The sequence below is a fragment of the Vanessa atalanta genome, chromosome 26, assembly GCF_905147765.1.
Source record: "Vanessa atalanta chromosome 26, ilVanAtal1.2, whole genome shotgun sequence".
Classification (NCBI taxonomy): Eukaryota; Metazoa; Arthropoda; class Insecta; order Lepidoptera; family Nymphalidae; genus Vanessa; species Vanessa atalanta.
The window spans coordinates 4362171-4384355 of NC_061896.1; the positions used below are offsets into that span (position 1 = coordinate 4362171).

The 22185-nt window shown below is 33.4% G+C and overlaps 1 protein-coding gene across 1 annotated transcript; it reads left to right on the top strand.

Annotated features, from left to right (window-relative positions):
• Positions 1 to 11593: 11593 nt before the first annotated feature.
• LOC125074045 lies at positions 11594 to 20959 on the top strand. Its single transcript, XM_047685266.1, has 6 exons — positions 11594 to 11794; positions 14002 to 14067; positions 15781 to 15903; positions 16627 to 16698; positions 19155 to 19208; positions 20846 to 20959. The coding sequence occupies exons 1-5, from the start codon at positions 11727 to 11729 to the stop codon at positions 19195 to 19197; spliced, it is 372 nt and encodes a 123-aa protein (XP_047541222.1). The 5' UTR covers positions 11594 to 11726; the 3' UTR covers positions 19198 to 19208; positions 20846 to 20959.
• Positions 20960 to 22185: the final 1226 nt, after the last annotated feature.

The following is a 22185-nucleotide window of genomic DNA, read 5'->3' on the forward strand; positions in this document are numbered from 1 at the left end:
TAAATTCTATTAATTCTGACAGTTAACAAAAATCATTAGGAATTCCTTTAATTCTGTGCTCTTTGGACTAAACACGCTTTGAAATTGATTCCAAAATTTACTTACCAATTATTTTATCTTGATTAATCCCTCCTCAACTAAAAACAATACAGGCTTCTTATAACAGAAAACCATTGAAGATTGGTCCAACGACTTAATCAATGATAAATTATGGTTCAGTCTAAAGTTTCAAGAGTTGAGCGTGTCATTTATACCCTTCTAACAAGTTCGTAAGAATTTCCATGGCGTCGATACGTTACGGTATAAATTGTATGCAATTTCTCTTCCTAACCGAGAAATATTCTTACGGTTGAATTTGATATTTATTATGAGTTTTTATTTATAGTATCTTGTAAAGAATTGGCGACGTGCTTTTGACGATTCGTTTTGTTCCTATTTGATATGCTTTGCCACACATTTAATATAATTATTCTCGAACTACAAAAAACGAGATACGTTAAGTAGTGGTAAGTATAGGTAAACGTATAATTATTTCATGTTGTGGGAGATGATTCGCTTAGTGTCTAGATACCGTGTAGGTATACGGTGATCTGATCGGTCAAATCACACATATCTCGATTCTTAAGAGTTGCAAAATCTCATATTAAAAATTATTTTGAGGAACGAAATACTGTTGTGTTTAACAGATTAAAAAAAAAAAAAGGTGTTATTGAGAACCAATTTTTTCTGATTGTATATTATAATAAAGAGTATTTAACTTCAATTTGTATGTTCGTGTAAATTGAAGTTGATTTTGGTTATGTTAAATTAACTTTTTTTTTTACTTTAACAACCTGTAAATTTCCCACTGCTGGGCTAAGGCCTCCTCTCCCTTTGAGGAGAAGGTTTGGAGTATATTCCACCACGCTGCTCCAATGCGGGTTGGTGGAATACACAAGTGACATAATTTCGACAACAAGTGACATAATCAAATTAGACACATGTAGTTTTCCTCACGATGTTTTCCTTCATCACCGAGCACGATATGAATTATAAATAAGTATATATATATAAGTAGTAATGTATGTATATTAATTTAAAAATCGTCTAGTTTCGTTGTGGTTCCATGACGATTAATAACTCCGGATGCTATGCTGTATTTTGATAGTTGTCCATATAGATTTAGTGAACATCAGAGCGGAATTTTAACAGCATTAAAATCAATTTCATGTGCTTTATGAATTTGATTGTTAGTTATCAAATATTAATGAAATAGTTTATTTATAAAATAAGATTTACGCAGTCATTTATAAATACTCAAAATTATTTTACAACAGTTGATAACAAAACCGTACAAAAGCGTACAGGAAACACTGTATACGAAGACGAATTACGAGTATCATTAGGACAAGTAATCACCGGAGGCAGACTAATGTAAATGTAAAAGAAGTATGTCCGACACTTGCAGCTTTTTCTGAGGCAATATTTAGTCTATACTAATATTATAGAGGTCACTTTAAATATTGGACAACATCACATACATTACTCTGAAGCCAAGTTTAGTAGCTAAAGCACTTGTGTTATGGAAAATTAGAAGTGACGACGGTATTACAAACACCCAGAGCCAAGACAACATAGAAGACTAATGAACTTTTTCTACATCGACTCGGCCGGGAATCGAACCCGGGCCCTCGGAGTGGCGTACCCATGAAAATCGATGTAAACACTACTCGGCAACGGAGGTCGTCAAAAGAAATAATATTTATATTATATCATTTTCTTTATTAATAAAAACCACGCACGTTATTAGTTACTTAACATTATGAAGCGGATTTGTTGGAGATTTGTTTGTAATAGACTGACTCTGAAACTAATGAAACGATTTTAATAATTCATTCAAAACTAGAAATGTACTTTATTCAAGTAAAATAGTTTATTTTTTATTTAAGTAATCATAGTTCAGTATGAATATATGTACATTTTTATACATATATGTTTTGATGGCGGATGAGCTAATGGACCTCATGGTAAGTGGTCACCACCACCCATAGAAAAAAGAAATATTAACTATTCCATACATCACGAATGCACCACCAAAGTTGGGTACTAAGATGTTATGTCTCCTGTGTCTGCAGTGATACTGGCTCACTCACCCTTCAAACCGTAACTGAGTAGTATCTGATGAGTGGGTAACCTAGACGGACTTGCACAAGGCTCTACCACCAAACTGAATCCCACGCTACTACAAGTACTTAGTAAATATCACATGGAAATTCAGTGCTTTGCTGGATTTTGAACTCGTAATGATCGACATGTTTCATCCACTAAGCTACCTCAACCCACAGTTTTCGATGTTATTTTCACACTGGCATCGATTATATAACAAGTAATTAACAAATTACAATTTTAGTGATAATTATTTAGTGTTCCGTTTTAATTTGTTTGAATTGCTTCGAATTAGAATTCGGAAACGAAGCAATTTATTTTATAGTATTGTTTATTAGTTGGACCGTTTGTATTTTTATTTCTACAGTAATATTATGTTGCCATTTTCAGGAGTCACTTAAAATATACTTCTCACGGCTACAATATAACGTGAAGTTTTTTCTAAAATATGTGGGCACAAGCATAAATTCACTAATAGTATGTGGTTGAAATATTAACCATTCCTTATAACAACAATGCACAACCATTCTAGGGCACCGGGACGGTATGTTCCTTGTTACCCTGTCTGTTGCTGCTTGGAGGTCGATTATACAATGAGTTGGTGGTATTTATCCAATATTGCTTGCACAAAGCCCTACCATTAAATATGAACGAATTGTAATTAATGATATAATTTATAAAATACATGTACAAATACGCATCAAAATAGCGTAACACGGTTAGTCGACTTACGACATTTCAAGACTGAAATACGAAATGAGTTCATACAGAATTGCACCGCTACGTGCAGCAGTGCAGTGAAAGTAATTTATATTAATTATAAATAATAAATCTGGAGAGTGCTTATGGCTGCCTTGTTGGTCTCGGGGCTAATAAGGCTGTATACTCAGTCCCGTGTTCAAACTCCAGGCGGGAACATTAGGCGTTTGACTTTATCTATCGAAGTATCCATTGAGTTGGAGTTGACTATGGCGAATGAATATAACTCTAAAAAATAAACATATCTTATTGTATAATTCAAATTGAATACTAGAAAAACGCGCGGCAAAGATAGCATCTAATCATAATTACTACAGTCTAGACATTTTATATAATTAAAGGGTGATCTTAACATTGGTTGATTTCCAAGTAGTATATATATTTTAGCCACCAGAAGTGAGATAACACACAAAGAATATCACAAACGTATTTGTTTGTGCAAATTTCGATATAAAAATAACATCAAATCAAATCAAAATGGCGTACGTGACCTTAATCACGACCAACACTGATTCACCATCGTCCGTACCCTACCACCAATGACAAGATAAATTTCACGTTACTTCTGAGTTATTTTTCTTCGGGTGGTTATCAAATCAAATCAAAATATACTTTGTTCAAGTACGCTGTTACAAGCACTTATGAGTCGTCATTTAGTAAACTATATTAAGTGAAGCTACCACCGGTTCGGAATATAGATTCCACCGAGAAGAACCGGCAAGAAACTCAGTAGTTACTCTTTTTCAACATCTAAAAATACAGTCATGTTAGATAAATACAATTATGTGTATGTTATATATCCTGCCTGGAAGTCAACAAATATTAACTCCACGCTTTTTTATCATCTATATAATCTTGTATCGAATAATATGCAATTTTACCAATGTATTTTTTACAAATTATTTGAATTTATGAAACGGCAAAGTTAAAAATGTGTAAGGGCGATGCATAAAAACTCCTTCCATATGTATGAAAACTCCTTACAATACATATACAAAAAGTCTCAAATTAGACTGGTGGAAAAGAGTAACTAACTTTTTCCTGGGAATCTAATATCCGAACCGGTGGTAGATTTATATTTTATTCAATACATGACGTTTCAAAATATTTTATGGATCTACTCGAATAAAGAACGTTTGGATTTGTTTTGATTTCATTGGTGGAAATTTCTCAGTTTGGTATCGACTATTTTCGGTAGAATTGGATGATCAGCAACGATCCAATATGACAGTTTTGTATGTTTATTCAGGGAAATATTCAACCATATAATTATATATGTATATATTTAACCACACCATACCAAGAGCATTGCGTTACACAAAATTGTCATCAATAATTATATAATCAAACATAATAATATTTTGAAACGAAAAAATTCAAAGATCGTTTAAAATAAAATTTTCCTTTGCCGCATAGAGGGTCGTAGACAAAAGACAAAGTAGTATCACTTGAGGGCACTTTGCGGATGCGGGCTTTGAGAATACACTCGGCTAGGAGCACCACACTGTATGCTTTAAATACATTATCAGATTATTAACAAAAGGCAGATGGAGCGCACGAAACATTATTGTGAAGTAACAGAAGCGAATACAAAATAATAGCGAACGCAATGTATAGTAATTAACATTTTTATTAAGTCCAATAATTAACAAGGTGAGCACCACTGATTTTCATGTGCTTTATTTGTGTTAATAATTCATCTCTTGCTCGGCGGTGAAGGAAAACATCGAGAGGAAACCTGCATGTGTCTAATTTTAATGAAATTCTGCGTGTGTATCCACCAACCTTGGTGGAGCAAACCTTATCTTCAAAGGGAGAGAACTGCTACTTACAACTTCTTGTTCTTTGACTTTCATTATTAATAATGAAAGTCAAAGAACATTTAACGAATTAACAAAAAAAAAAAGTGTAATTTCGCACTACCGAGAAATTGCATTTGCTATTTGATTTACAATCGGCGAATACATGCATGTTTTTAATAAAATAGATTTCGTTGTATTATAAACACGTTATAATATTAATTTCGATTTAATAAGTCATTCTTTCGACGTCAAATTCATTTCCTTATAATATTAATTAGTCCAACATTTACAATATTAAACTTTGATTCATTGTTTCCAAATTGAATTAAAACTATTTGATTTTTAAATATTATTACAATTTTTTTCAACTATATTATTAATGTCAAAATGAGTTGGTTTATTAAATTTTCACGTCTTAACTACAGAAAAAGATATAGGATACCTAACAATACCCCTCTCTCGAAAAGCGAATGGTGCCGTGAGCGAAAACAGGTTGTTTCATAAATAAATACAGAGGTGACATTCTTACGACATCTATTAAATCTAATAGATGTACAATAATCCTTCGATCAAAAAAGGCTATAACTTGAGGCTAAAACATACAATTCAGCTGATCTGTTGAGGACAAATCCGTAAGGAGAATCTATGCTGGGATTTTAATCTACTCCAGACTAATTTTGATCACTATACCAAAATATCACACGGAATCTTTGCATGTATTTTACTTCTACAGTTATTATTTGTCCTAAGAAAATCCCAAAAGCATGGTCACTGTATCGTGTTATACTAAGAGTACTATATACTCCATATTTACAACATATTGTTCAAATAAGGTATCACAAGAGTGTTCTTAGAGAACGTGCGAATATAATAATGAAAATTAAATTATAACAATAAGATTAGTATATTTTGTAAATATACATAAACTGGAAGCGTCTCATAGTTTTTTATGGTATGCATTGATACGTCTTTGTCATTTTAATATGTTAGTACAAATAAAAAAATATAAACTTCGCTTCAGATTACGATGGAAGAATTTAAATACATGTTTTTCGACATTTGCCGCTCTCCTTTAAATTTTTGCGAATCATTTCTTGATGAGAAGTAACTATGTTAAATTTAAAGTCAATCGTAGCTACACTTTTGAAATTTGGTGATGAGTCGGTCAGTGGTATTTCGCTTATTAAATTTTGACCTGAACAATGTTTTTCCTTTATAAATCGAACGATTTTCTTGGTATTGCAATTGTCTAATTCAATAAAGCCTTTGAATAACAAAAGTCTGCGAACTTAAGATATAAAAATAATAAACACGAAGTGTGCTATAAAACTTAATCTCAACCCTCGTGTGCAATCAATGGCAATTACTTATGTTTTTCTCGAACCTGCTTGTAACACAAACAAATTAAATCGCAGTAGAATTAATTGTATTTTCTTGGCCATTGTAACACACTTACATAACGCCTATATGTCCTACAGCTGAGCTCCAATGCAATCTGTGGTGAAATTTTATCCAAAACATTTAGGTTATCCGATATTTTCCTTTCCCGCAATACGCGTAATTATAAGTTCAAATTGTACAAAAGATACTCAGTTATGCTTGTCCGGAATTAGACTCGTAAACTTGGGTAAAGGTTCACGCGTTCTAGTCTCGTCCATGAGATCAGAAAAAAAAACAATTTTTACATTACATTAACAGCCTGTAAATTTTCCACAGTTGGGCTAACGCCTCCTCTCCCTTTGAGGAGAAAGTTTGGAGCATATTATAACCACTGGGCTATCTTGGCTCGGATAACATCAGAAATTAGACATCATCAGAAAGAATCGCGGAATGTAAACACTGCCTCATTAACACTTTTTTATTCGTCTGATCCAGGGCTCAGAGTAAGTAAAACGAAATAATCTTTCTACGTATTTTAACCTTAAGCAAAAATGGCAATAAAGCTTCTTCCAACTTCAACGCCATCGTGATTGATCGGTTCCGAGTAATAAAAATATGAAGGTTTAGTAAACAATGCAAGCCGAGACTTGGTAACTAAAATAAAGTATACACTAGTAATAAAAAGCCGAAGAGTTAAATAAAAACAGCATTAGACAGAGCATTTATTCAGGAAGGCTAAGCTATATACTATCATGGACCACAAGGAGCGGAGTATCAACAAAAAATATTGCAATTGTTCCGATGCGTGCGCTACAAAACGTTTAAAGTTTTGCTAAAATCTGTAACACAGTCGAGCGAATCTGGGACGAGCAGCTAGTGTATAAACATATTTCTATTTAGTGATAAGCATAAGCGTTAAAACTACACTGAGTCTATTTTCAAAATGAGAATCTATATTGTTAGTATTGAAAATGTTCTACATAAACACCATGATAGAAAAGATCAAGTCTGTCGCTATATAATTTATTAGTAAAAATGAGTGGTGTCGGACCCAGATGGAACGAAGTTGCTTTCGCTATTTATTGTGTATTTAATAACTGATACAAATAAATAATTTAACAATGTTTGAGATAATCGAATGTCAAGAAATATAAAATTGTCAAAAAATCCGCGAGAATTAAATAGATGACAAAGAAGAAAGGTTACCTGAGAGACAAAATGCTTTTCCCTTCTTGATGTAAGCGTAAAAAAAGGTCCCAAAAAAAACCTTTTTAACACTTTGATTGCCAAAGCTAAATTTGGAATTTTCTGTTAGTGGCCCATACCTTTTTTTTTAATCAATGAATTCTTAAGTACAGCAACTACTATTTGTGGGTGTGTTTATGGTTTTAGTATAAATATATTATATTTTACATAATATAGCTATATATCACGCGACGTCGCGTGATGGGCCATGTGCAAAGTACATTCGCGTCGCGTTATGGGATATCTCAGCAAATTTAGGGGAATTATGAGTTCAAATGTAATACAAATGAAACCATTTTTAGTATTAATTATTTTTATTTGAATTATATAACACAAAAAATAAGAAAATGTCAAATAAACATGGAATATAAAAAATCTTCTAAGCATTTTGGACACCAAAGTCTATGCAGCAGCTTTAGCAAATAACTTCTATAATAAATTACTATTTACTAGGATAACAATTATGAACATATTTTCTTATCAGTCTTAGTAAACAAATCAGATCTCAAGGTTTATAAAAAAATATTTGGTAAATTAGTTTTTGGTACAAGTAACAAAAGGCCCAGAAATTTTTTGAACTCTTCAACTGTCAAATCTTTCCATCTTGAAGTACGTGCATGACGATGTTCACTGGAACTTTTCATACGTTCGGCGTATCTGTTTGTGCACTCTACGATCATTCTCAAATATTCTTCATGGAAAAAGAGACAAAAGTAATCTATTGGTTGTGATGGCGGTTCTATATGCAGCTTTGACTCTCGAACGAATGGTATTTGCTTCATGGACGAACAAGAAGTACTCCAGTGTGAAGTTGAGCCTTCGATGGCAGGTTCAGGAGACTCATGTGGCAGAGCTGACTCTTCAATCGTTTCATTTAAGCCCTCCCTTTCTGTAGACAAAACTCGAACTTCACCAGAGGGCGACTGAACTCCTTCTTCATCTTCATCCGACTCCAGGGTTGAGCTGCCTTCATCATCATCACCCAATAAAAAATCTTCGTCTTCATCACTTCCCATAAAATCATCATCATCGGAGTTTTCTAAAGCGTTGAGAATATCCGATTCTTGCAATAAAACACGTTTAGATTGCACTCGCGAAGGTATCTCATTTGGTCGTTTTGTACCCCTAGAGGTACCAGGTTGATGATCACTCATTATAAATATTAATTTATTATAAATATTATAAAATTTTAATACAAAAAAACGTAAAATTTGTTCAAAAGCGACTAAAAGCAATCAAGAAAGCCGTCCGCACGAGCGGCGACACTTAAGCGTACTAACCAATTACGTAACACTAAAACAATCGCATGATTCTCATGGCCACGCCCACTTTACAATAGCTCAGTTCTTTCTCTAGTGGCCCATAACAAACACATTTGCGATAACGCTCCGGCCCATGCAATACACTGCATACAAAACTCTACGGACACTTCACGCGACGTCGCGTGAGGGGCCACATCGAAGAGTATTGGGAACACGCGACGTCGCGCGATTGGCAATTAACGTGTTAATAAACAAAATTTCATGTGTCTGCTGTTAACTGTTGAGGAGTTCCTTCGTCTGGATTTTGTTTTTTCGTGTATTTTTTTACTTATGTCACTTTTGATGTCCCTGCGTTTTTAGTTCCAAGCATCATTACAATTTTAATTTTAGGCTCACTGATGACTGCAGATTTTAATAAGACTGTGATCTTGTACATTTTTTTTTGTTGTTTACCTTTGAAGCGTAATTTGCCAGTTGTCTTTTTTGATCTCCAAGACTTCTCGCACTCGCGTCTTAATCATCATATAAAATCTTTCAATAAAACTTATTATAATATTGTAATACGTCAAAGAATATTTTATCTTATAAGTCAGCGTGAAAAATAGGAGTACGGTAGCAATGAGACTAGTTCGGAAGCGACCAGCGATTCCAATTATACGCGACGAAAATTCACACATTGATAATAATAATTGAATTCACAATGATTTGTTTACGAACCGATTTTGATTTATTTTTCATTTGGTTCAGTTCAGCTCCAAGGTGGTCCATTTCAGTTTAATCGGTATTGGACACTGTTAAGTTTTAATTTTTTTTTAAATACACATTTGCGAAGATGATTCTTTATTATGTTTATAAAAAAATAATAAACAAATTAAGAATTTGTTGAGGCGGTTTTGTTACGTTTTTTTCCCATATTATTTTTTTATCTGTACTGGGTAGGTCACCTTTAAAATGAATAATAATCATCACAGCACATATTACCTGGAGATTTCCAAGATTCGAATCAACGACTTTCATTTAAGATACATGTGCACCGAGTCAGGTCAGTTTTGATTTAATCTATTAGTACTAGATACTTCTAGCTTCTTATACCTTATACCACAACCTTTTTTATGTAGGTTGCCTATCAATCATTCTTGCAGGTGACAATAACGTACAAAGACACACCCACATAGGCTTCGCGAAATTGTCAATTGCGGTACTGTCACTTTTATAAGGAATTTTCTCAGAATAATCAATTATTCTCGCCCTTATTGAATTTCTTCAACGACTTTTGATGTACGAGTGATGTGTAATGATACAATTAATGTAAATGTGTCAACGACTCGAGACAAATGTGGTACTGCATTTAATGATATGATGATTTTATTTTTTAAGGATGGACTGACAAGTGGGCTACCTAGTGGTAAATTAACAATACCTTGTTTATTTTCATTGGAATCTTTAACTTATTTGTTTGTTTTTTGTGTGAAACTTCTATTGGCGCCATTTATGGAATGATTCAAATGCCGTGACGGTAAAATACATGACAATGGATGCTCTCTTATTGGTATAAGATTAGGACAGTAAGGGCACATGAACCATTTTTGTTTTCTTGCCTTGTCTATATGTAGACTTTATAAAGTTTGACATTTTAACATTGTGGGACCTTTTTGTACTACCCAGTTTGTTATAGCTCTTATTAGCATTACTGTTAATTATATTGTAAATATTCACTTTATTTTATGTTATCGTAAGTAAAGATGTTGTTTTGAACACAGCCCGGATTTTACCTCTTACGAGTTTGCGGTTGTTTCTTGTGGTCGATTTGGAGCCCACACTACGTTTGGTACTAATTTGTCAGAAGTCAGCTTGCTTAAAGTATAAAAATCAAAACAACTTTTACTAAACTCACCACTAGATCACCAAGCACTACAGCACATTACCTTCAATATAAAGTTTTGATGCTTAGGAGTAATTTATCTGATAGCCTGGTAACCCAGACTCGAACTCCCATCAATAAAATAATGAAGGGAGATCCAATGTTTTTCTAGTTGTTCAAAAATCGTCTACATATTTTACATTTAGAGTTTTATTTGTTTAGGTCGACCTACTTTTGTTTAGTTTAAAATTGTTTTCTAAAAGTTTTAACGTAGGGAATATTTTATAATATTCCCTACGTTAAAACTATTTGATATCTGGTTCAGGCTAGTATTTTTTTTGTAAAGCTGCCATAAAAAACTGCCAAAGAATGCTGTCATTTTAGTGATGCTGTAAATGAACGCACGTAAAGCCTATCATCCTATAACTAATCTTTCTCTGGTTGTATCAAGCTGACATCTCATAGAAGTACGAGGGATTTAATAGAGAGTGCATCTGAGTTTGCATTGTGCATATACACTTGCTTAATGTAGATCGGCCACCTCAATGTAGGTCATTGTTATAAATGATTTAAGTCTAATCGATTTTATATTTTCATAATACAACCGCAATAGTACAACAGTAACAGCCTATAAATTTCCCACTGCTAAGATAATGCCTCCTCTCCCTTTGAGAAGAAGGTTCAGGAGCATATTCCACCACGCTCCAATGCAGGTTGGATACACATGTTGCAGAATTTTGTAAAAATAGGCACATGTAGGTCTCCCCACGATGTTTTTCTTTACAGCCGAGCACGAGATGAATTATAAAAACAAATTAAGCACATGAAAATTCACTGGGTTTGAACACACAACGATCGTTTAAGATGCACGCGTTCTAAATGCTATCTCGGCTCTCTTTTTAAAAATAACAGATAAATAAAAGCTTCAATTGGCCTATCATCCCAATAAGATCTATATTTTACAAAGAAGAATTTTAAGAAGAATACGATTTCATTTTAACGTTTTAATTTCAACAGTTTACAATAGAGACACAGATTATAAAAAAAATATACATTAAATTGAGGATGAATATTCAATAATATTAAAAATAAAATACAAATGTCATACTTTTGAATAGTCACGTCAGATGTCAATAAGCATAAAAATGTTTATAAAAAAAATGTAACAAAAATTTATATTAAATGGATAATTTATGCCGATAAATATTAACGCTCATAATGTACGTGAGCTAAAACGCTTATGTACTTTTGAAGTTGTACTCAAAACTCCCAATGGGTCTGACAAGCAGTAGGGAAATGCTAGCACGTCGCAAAATCGACGAAGCTACAAGTAATTCCAGGTAAATATCAATAATCGGTCAAGGTGACAATCTTTAATATCAAAATATAATTATTATGAATCTAAGGATGACCAGACTGTACTCTAAATGATCTCTATTAAGGTTCATTTTTGTTCGAGTTGTTTATTGTCTAGATTAAGAAAATGTTATATATACATTTGTATGAAAGAAATAGATTATAATTATTATGGAATTGTAAAGAAGCCTGTGTATAATTTAAAAGCAACTTATTATGTGTGGCTTTAAATGTCAAAAGTCGAGAAAAAACCGGCCAAGTGCGAGTCGGACTCGTGCACGAAGGGTTCTGTACAATTATCTATAAAAAGTAAATATACCTATAACAATATTCTGTGGATATTTCAAGCGTTTTCCTGTTGCCGATATCAATATCCAGCGAAAACGAGCAATAACATCACATTGGTTGTATAGGGGCCTCATTAAATACTAATTTTATGCCGTTTTTACTATTTGTTGTTATAGCGGCAACAGCAATACACCATCTGTGAAAAATTAAATTGCCTAGCTATCACGGTTCATGAGATACAGTCTGGTGACAGACGGAGTCTTAGTAATAGGGTCCCGTTTTACCCTTTGGATACGGAACCCTAAAGAATACTTACGTATTTTTATAATACATGCGTGCTAAATTTTTTGTAATACATAGGCACTGTGTGGATTACACGTGTATTCTAAATGTGTATGCGTTTAGCTCATTGGATTTACGAACAAAATTAGTTAGAATATTTTGATACTTAGTCTCTTCAAAATGTCTGTATGTAATAAATATTTATTAAGCTATTGTACACCCTACGCAGTTTAATTGGTCTTGACAATTGTATACTATTTTTCCGGGAATTGCACGATAAGAGAGTTAAAATTATTGATGTAAATCATTTATGCAGATGTTTACTTGGTGGTAGGGCTTTGTGCAAGCCCGTCTGGGTAGGTACCACCCACTCATCAGATATTCTACCGCCAAATAACACTACACTGTATTGTTGTGTTCCGGTTAGAAGGGTGAGTGAGCCAGTGTAATTGCCTGTGATTGAATAAACAAGGTATTGTTAATTTACCACTAGGTAGCCCACTTGTCAGTCCATCTTTAAAAAATAAAATCATCATATCATTAAATGCAGTACCACATTTGTCTCGAGCCGTGTCACATTTGAAAAAAAATCTTTACCAATAACATTTCGTATTAATAGTTTCTAAAAAGAATTATTAATAAAGTTATACAAAAATAACACGGTCGATTACATTATATAAAACACGCGAGCCTGCAGTAACAAACTAGTATTGGTATGAAACAAGGCAGTAAATATCGCTTAGTTACTAAGAGCGTGGAATGTTGATACTGAAATACAAACAGGATGAAGCGAGATTAAATTAATGTTACAATAATTATATTAAAATACAAGCTCCTTGGCGTAAAAGATACTTGGCTTTAAACATTGAAAAATTAATTTTTAGATAAAATTTTTAAACGTCTTCGAAAAGAAGCGAATGGTTTTAATATGTTCGACGCGTATCTTCATTTTGGCAACGACTTCGCTTGTTTTTAGTACATATTAAATCTTTTAAAATAATAAAACAACATTATATAAAGTTATTGTTCTTGCTATTATTTTAACCTGAAAATCACTGAAATTTACAAAATCAAAATCATAATATACTTTATTTAAGTAGACTTTTACAAGTACTGAATTTTACAATTCTACAGTACTATGTAAATTGAAGCTACAACCTGTTCGAAATGTCGATTTAAATTACTTACATATGTTAGTTAAATACAATTATTTATGTTTACTTTTGCTTTGATTATTTTGAAATGTAATTTATTTATTTTAGATGTGGTATTGTACCTACTCTTGGTTATCCTGATAAAAAAAAATTAATATATCCTGCCTGAAAGGCAACAAGTATCATTCTGATTGACCCAAATTCTCTTTTAAAACATAGAGAAAAAGCGAAATACCACTTACTCATTAATCGCGAAATCTCAGAAAGTACAACACGCACAAACTTGAAATTTAGCAGGTTACCCTTGTAGGATTTTAAGAAACTGCACCCCTGAGGGGGTAAAACGGGGCTTTAAAGCTTGTGCCGCAGATTCAGCTAGCTATAATTAATATATTTTTAATATTGTAAGTTGCTTAGTTCATAACGAAAAAATGAAATATTAATTATATAGAAGTTTTTTTTTTCAGCTTGTCTAACCTACGCTACATAATACCCACAGATAAATCAAAATGGAAAATATTCAGGAAGAAGGAGTAAGTATCCTGTTATCTTTATTGCATAATTCTCCTTTTGAACTCTTTCGGGTTTTAATCATAATCAGCTGACTGTCTACGATTTCCCAGGCACGTTTGTAGCACGTCTATCAATATACATTATTTACTTATAATAGGAACGCGACAGGTGGTAAGTTGTCCGATGGTGATGTAAGGAATATTAAAATTTTCTGCATAACAGTTACACTGAATGACACAGTCATTTAAATAATAACAGGAAAAGGAAATAACTAAACCCCCCCCCCCCCCGCTACCTTCCAATTCTGAGGCGAGAGAGCGTGGAATCTAATAAAATATATTAAAAAAACAACCAGAACAATGACAACAGCGTCAGCGTGTTTTGATTACTCATAAATTTCATAATTGGAAAAAGTGTTATAAAATAACAGCTGTATCCCACGAGCTATAACAAAGTTATTGCTAATATGAAAAACAGCGTGTTGTATATGAAGTTTGTAACTGCAAGGATACGTCCTCAGATAGCTGCTTGCGCTGACTTTGTGCGACTAAATATAACTCTGTAAAAGACCGAATTTCATGGTGTTGTCAATGTTTTGTCACGTCAATGGTCATATTTTAAAGGGCGAAACTGTGATAGTTACATATACCCCCAAAAAGCGCTGCGTCTTCTGGTATAAGTTTTTTTATTTACTGGTTTAGTACTTTTGAGTAAAGTATTGGAAAGAATCTTTACCTCAGTATAAGCGACTATTAAATTTATTAAAATACCAGTGAATTTTCACTCAAATCAACTCGTAGATGTTTGATTTTTATTATGAACAGGGGCGAACATCATTTACAAGCCGTATTCGTATGTGTTAATCTATAGCTGTATAAGCGTTAAGATTAAGTAATGAGCTTAATCTGAGTTGTCATTGGTTGTTGATGACGCAATGAGCGACCAATAAGCGTTAAGTATTTAATCAGATTAGTAAATGACTTTGCTCATCATTAAATTCAGAACTGACCAATAATAATGACGTTGAGTATGTTATGAATTATTTATTACAAATTGACTAACTGGATAATACGCCACGTGATGGTAAGTGGTCACCACTTGCTCGTAGACATTCGTACAGTTAGAAAAATGAATGAACCACCAATCTTGGGAAATAATACTAAGTATTGCTGCCTGATGTTTAACTTTTTTTTTCGTTTCAATTATATTTTAAACCGATTCCAAAAAAAGAGGTTGTCAATTCAATATGTATGTACGTAATATTGTTAGAATTGAATTATATTTGAGTATCATGATCCATTTGCGGTTCCAAGCACGTGTGCTTAATTTCGTAAGTGAATATTTGTATGTTTGTTCACGAATTTCTCGAAAACAAAAAGGCATATGCGGTGATGTGTCAAATGTCAAATTCTGACATTTCACGACTATGTTCTTCGTTTTGAGTCTGTTCTTTAATGATCGGTCTCCAACTTATAGTAAAGTGAAAATATTTAATAATAAATAAAAAATATTTATAAGAAATACAACTTTTCGTTTCATTGTTTGTCAGAATTATACATCAGATCTTAACGGTAAAAATAAACTTTATAAATTAATCTGGCAGTTTGACATATTTGCTCATTGATACACGAAAACATTGAAATGATTCCATTTATTATTAAAATGGGTTGTCACTATTTTGCCTAGTACCTAGCCCTACTAAACTTATATGTGATGTATTTTTTACATTTCAGACTCTCTCCGATACCTCTTTACCCAGCTTCGCTGAAGCCTGTGAAGGGCTGCCCGTGCGGGAACGACGGGCCATGTAAACAAAAAATCACCCCCAAGGGAGTGACAATACATTATCCACAAAAGTTTGTACTTTATTATACAAATATATCATCATTTTATTTTTAATGTACTTTCTTTTAACTGAAGTTTAATAGTAGCTTATTATAATGATGATGAAATTATGGACTTATTAGGCTTTGGGGATGATTGCAGCAGGTCCTCAGTTCGTGAGTTCGGATTCTGGGTGAGGTAAAATAAAAATATTTGGATTTTTTAATATGAAATTTCTGTTCGCAAGCAGCTTGGGGTAAGTTAGTCAACAGACATTGCTGTGTCTCAGAGAGCTCGTAAATAGTTGGAGGGAATACGCAGCCATGTGGTATTTTCATTTCACTTGTTTTTTATAATGATATTTGTAGGTAACGATCAAATGGACCACCTGCCCGTATTTCGTTTGTATGGTAAGTGGACACCACCGGCCACAGAAATATATAATAGAATAGCGCTGAAATATGATAAATAGCGATGATATATAATAAAATATTAACCATTCCTTACACCGCCAATGTACCAGCAACCTTGGGAACTAAGATGTTATGTCCCTTGTGCCTGTAGTTACATTGACTCACTCACACAAAGCCCTACCACCAAGTATGATTGTGTGAGAGACTAAAAAAGAACCTGTTTCCGGTCAGGAAGTCATTATTGTTATTACGTCAATTCTCCGTGTATGCGTAATATGTTAAAACGTGCTTTAATTTATAGTACTAAAACATTTATATAAAAGATTTTTCTTTTTATTACAGAAAAAAGAAATTTACATTCGGCGGAAGCAAACGACTCTTACCGCCGGCAAGAGATATACCGTTTGCCAATAGGTATGTTACTTTTTAATTAAAATAATAATCTCTAATTTATGAGTAATATCTATTAGCGCGCCTTGGGGGTGAGATTGTATGCCGTGATGACAAACGGCATAACGCTCTTTCATGCCTTCATACCCCCTCTTCACCTCCGCTATCTACTTCCTCCTGCATACGTGGCGCGTTTGCCATATATTTCGTTGGTATAAATTATTATAATAATAAGTACAATATATTTATACATCTATATTAATAATTTCGTGCAGCTCTACGAGAGACCCGATTAAAACGTATTTACAATTATAGATCGTTAAAATAAAATGATTTTTAGTTCACATATTCGCTAAATTCGTATAATCGAGATATTTGATATTCGTATAATCGAGATTAAATCAATGAAATTCAATGACATCAAGTTCAACGAGTCACCATGTATAACGTTTACGGGTGCGTTCAGAAACTACGGGATTACGGTAGTTAGTATACTTATTTTTGTTCAGTTTTATTTATTTTACCTGAGTGAAGCCGGGTTTTCGGCTAATATAATTTACTGTAAGGGAGTAAAGGGATGGTGTAAAATGTCATGTCCTTCTATATAGACCTGATGAGTTAAGATGCGAAAGCATAACAAACAAACCTACTTACGTATTTATAATAGTTAAAATAATTTATCGCCGCAATCTTAAGGTAGAAAGATATCTACAACATTAACTAATATGGCCACCTGCATTACAGTTGCATGCATAAAATAAATTGCGCGAACAATACCCCGAGGCACAGTTATTCCATATTCATACTATAAGGCTATAATGTTATTATACCATAACAGTAAGATAGAAGGCTAATCACGGCAAATAAAAATAAATTTTATAAATAAACAAATGATAAATAAATATTGGACAACATCACATACATTACTCTGATCCCAATGTAAGTAGCTAAAGCAATTGTGTTATGGAAAATCAGAAGTAACGACGGTACCACAAACACCCAGACCCAAGACAACATAGAAAACTAATGAACTTTTTCTACATCGACTCGGCCGGGAATCAAACCCGGGACGTCGGAATGGCGTACCCATGAAAACCGGTGTACATACTACTCCACCACGGGGGTCGTAAAATTATATTTATCTTATACAAGCTATTTTAATTACGTTATAAATAAAAGTATCACATTGTTTATGATTAGGTAGTAGGAAGAGCAAATACATGTGATGGTAAGTGGTCACCGTCTTTACACAATGGCTGTATGAAATATTAACCATTATTATTATTCGGCACCACCTTGGGCTTGTTACACTGGGCACCATTCAAACCGAAACACAACATTGCTCAGTACTGCTGTTTGGGGGTAGAACATCTGATGAGGGTTGGTACCTGGCCTGACAAGGCCCTACCACCAAGTAAATTATTGTATTCTGGACCTGGTATTTTTCTCTGGAAAAACGCATATGCGTATTATGTGGGAATCATTGTTACCGAGTGCGCCAGAATACTCACTAAAAACCAGGGCTAATAAGCCTATTCCATTTCTTTAGAATTAAATGGATCCGATATGGTCCAGCGGTTACGGCAAAGATTATGAGCTCGAACTTGGGCAAGCTGCACTAAATTTTCACATTGTGCTTTTTTTGTATTTTTATCTCTACGTGTGTTCTAATGGAATCCCGAAATTCGATAAAGATATGACACATGCTTATCCATCAAAACACATTAGTGTAACAGACAGAATATGCTCCAAATTCTCATTAAGGATAAGACCGGTGTGAAATCTTTACTTTGATATTAGTAATTTAGTATTTATATATATTTGGTTAAAATAAATATGTTCAAAGACGGAGAGAAAGCCGGTTCGGTTAAACATATGCCCATTCATCCGCAACGAAGCGAAGATGGTTAATCAAGTAATTCTCCTTAAGATAAAAGAAAATACCTCATAGTTTAACCAACATTGGATTATTTATAAGCAATTAATTTAGGGCTAATCTGATAAAGGCATCATCGTGTCTTTTATATTATAACCTTATCTTAAATTCATCTTAATTAGAAATAAGCTACATGTTATAAAAGTATATTTTATAACATAATGTTCCTAAGGGTTTTTCTAGATAGAATCTAAATTCTAAACCGCTGGTAGTTTAATACAAAATGTTTAAGCGCCAAAATGAAGTTTAAAGTTTAGTTAGAAAACCTCATTTCCCAAAAGCATAAACACTTCCATATTCTGCCTTTCTATTAAAGATATTTAAATTTACTAATATTATAAATGCGAAAGTAAGTCTGTCTATTGCCTCTTCCGATTTAAATGAAATTCGGTATGAAGATTTTTTGGACATTTTTAATAATTCATCTCGAGTTGGTCTTTGGGGGTGACGGAACGGCTTATATGGTATAGGTAAAGTTTGGTAGAAGGAGGTGAAGTCGCAGACTAGTGCAAGTGTAATAAAAGTGATATTCTACCTTTTCCAGGAACAAGGTCAAAGTGATCCGACAGAGGAAGTTTCCTTGGTGATAAAATCTGTGGTAAGTTGAATTTAATATAGTTTTTCATTCTTACCTTATTTTAATTATGGGAAAATATGTGTAATTAGTCAATTAGACAATACGTGGCTTTATTCTGGGCGGTCTGAATTTAATCAGAAGTGCTTGAGGAGTTATAGTTTGTACCAGTTTTAGGTCGGTAGGTTAAAAACCCCAAAGTTTTTCTAATGTGAACAGAACGGCGTGGAATAAGAGCAAAATCTTTAGACAAAACGAAGAGGCTTTTCCCTAGCCGGTGGAATATTTACAGGTTGTTTCTTAACTTTCTTTTTGTGACATGTTACATCATTGTTTTTCGGAGAACAAGAAATTCTAATGGCCTTGTCAGTTAGAGTAATGAAGAGTCATCATTAACCATTGCTCATGGAATTTATCCTTTAATAAATCATTCATCTTATGTATGTATGCTACATGCAGTGTAGGTGTAATATTGCATGGTTTCTCCATGACTTCCTATCTGTTCAAGTGGCTGGATATAATGCGACAGATCTGACAAATAGTTTTTGGGTTTTCAAGTCAAAAAAATCTTAAAATAGCCTGGAGTCTGGAAATTTGAAGTGTACCCTTGTCTTGCGAAGAACGTAAATCAGTTGAAGTTTCTGAGCCTGAACTCTACCAAGCAGTTTCATCGCTAGCCGAACCGTGATCCGTTGCGCTTTCGACGCTCCCTGTCATAATTAACACCTTTTGTTTATTAGATTATATCATTACGCACTAATTGATCGTTACCGTATTAACGCAGCCTTTGTCTTATTCGTTGTCATTATTAGCCATTGAGGTACGAGTATCAGTACTACGTTACCAGGTCAGTAATGAAAGCCCTTTTTGTTTCTTGTTTTATTTGTCCGGATAAGATTGACAAAGCAAAATTTTCTAGGATAAACTACATAACATTATATTTAACTGCGTGTGTGTTATTGTTTAAAATTAAATATGAAACTGGTTCGATTTTTTTTCCTTTCATATAATATATTGTTGCTAGCGACTCTTTGTATCGATCATAAATGTTGTTTTTACGTGAAGAGGTGTATAATGAGTATGAGTATGATTCATACTATTGTTTAGGGATTAGTCGATATCTTAAGATGCAGAAAATGCTCTGATGGTTCTGGAAAGAAAACGATTAGTACGGGTTTTCTCTCGAAGCAAGGGGCTTGTATGAGCCTTCTGCATGTTATAAGGTATATAACATGCAGAAGGAATATTTGTACCAATATTTTTTAGAAGACTCATTAATATAAATAATAATTTTGGTGCACAATGTTAATTTAACTTACGCTATAATAGTCGACTAGGTTTTCCATATACTAAGCTGAGAGGGCCTATTGGTTAGGCGGTGAAGGAAAACATTGTGAATTAATTTGCATGTATTGGGTGAGAATCATGTAATGACTTAATATGGCCCAATCTTTTCGTAAGGGGCTTCCCCATCAATGGGGTATTTCCAAGCCATTACATTACTTTTACTATTACGAGGAAAAAGTTAATTACTTCACAATATGCTTCAGAGATTCGCTTGTAAGACGTTTAACCTTATCAAAAATTGTTTTGTTTCAAAGCGTTCTTAATATATAATTACACATATAGGACGGTATTTCACTAAAATGTCGTTGTTTCAGAAACACAGTCGTGAAAGTTTCTCACCTGGAGATTAGACAAGATCTAGTGGAGTATACTTCACTTTGTAACTTCGCATCCCTGTGATTATAGGGGTGGAAGTTTAAACTTTGGGAGCCTAGGTGGAAATTGCTTTGAACATTATATTGTGTATTCATATATACAATTTGTAATTTTCAATTGTTAAATGTTTATAAATATATTTCTATTTTTAGTTTGTTTTATTGTTATCTCTTGGTGTCAGGGATGTTTGCAAGACCATCTGGTTAGTATCCTAGTCACTAATAATGTCCTGTAGCGCGAATCTGTATTTAAATAGTAAGTAAGCCAGTAATATTTTAGTTTTTATGTCAATGGGTATGTCTTTTTATTGGTGTGGTAGGGCTTTGTGCAAGCCCGTCTGTGTAAGTACCACCCACTCATCAGATATTCTACCGCCAAACAGCAGTACTCAGTATTGTTGTGTTCCAGTTTGAAGGGTGAGTGAGCCAGTGTAACTACAGGCAAAAGGGACGAGACATCTTAGTTCCCAAGTTTGATGGCGCATTGGTGATGTAAGGAATGGTTAATATTTCTTACAACGCCATTGTCTATGGGCGGTGATGACCACAGTGAATAAATTTAAAATAATTAAGCTCAAACATATGAAAGTTTTAATCAACAAAATTGGTTCATAGCGTTGAAGTCATCGTTTGTATTTTGGTGAATAAAAGAAATTGGAGCACGTAGTGGTTTTAGCATCCGTTTCACGACCATCATAAACAGAAGACTTTTAGTGGTCGCAGTTACTAGCAGAATAATTTAGTCTGTTATCTGCCGGGAAGTATGTAAATAAACTGTAATAAAATTATGACTATGTAACCTTGGAAACTAAGATGTTATGTCCCTTGTGATTATAGTTACACTGGCTCACGCGCCCTTCAAACCGATACTCAACAATATTGGATATCGCTGTTTGGCGATAGAATATCTGATGAGTGGGTGGTATTTACCCAGACAGGTATGCCACCAAAACCGTCCTACCACCAAGTGAAAATATATTTATTAAAAGTTTACACCATCACGATTATTTGTAGGTTCTATCTCAATTAAATTTTGTACTCTTTTATTTTAATATTCGAAACTTAAACTGCACTTGGTTCAATGAAATGTTTAGTTATTTATTCAAATTTAACCATTTTATCTAAATTCTCACTTCCTAGTTTAAATATAGTTGAATAAGTTTCCTACACAAAGGTTGTCTTGAAGAAATTGCTATAAGCGATAAGGCTGCATTTTCTCTATAATATAATGCCTTTGGTATTCAATTTTTATATTTAAAAGCAATAAAGTTAATTTATCG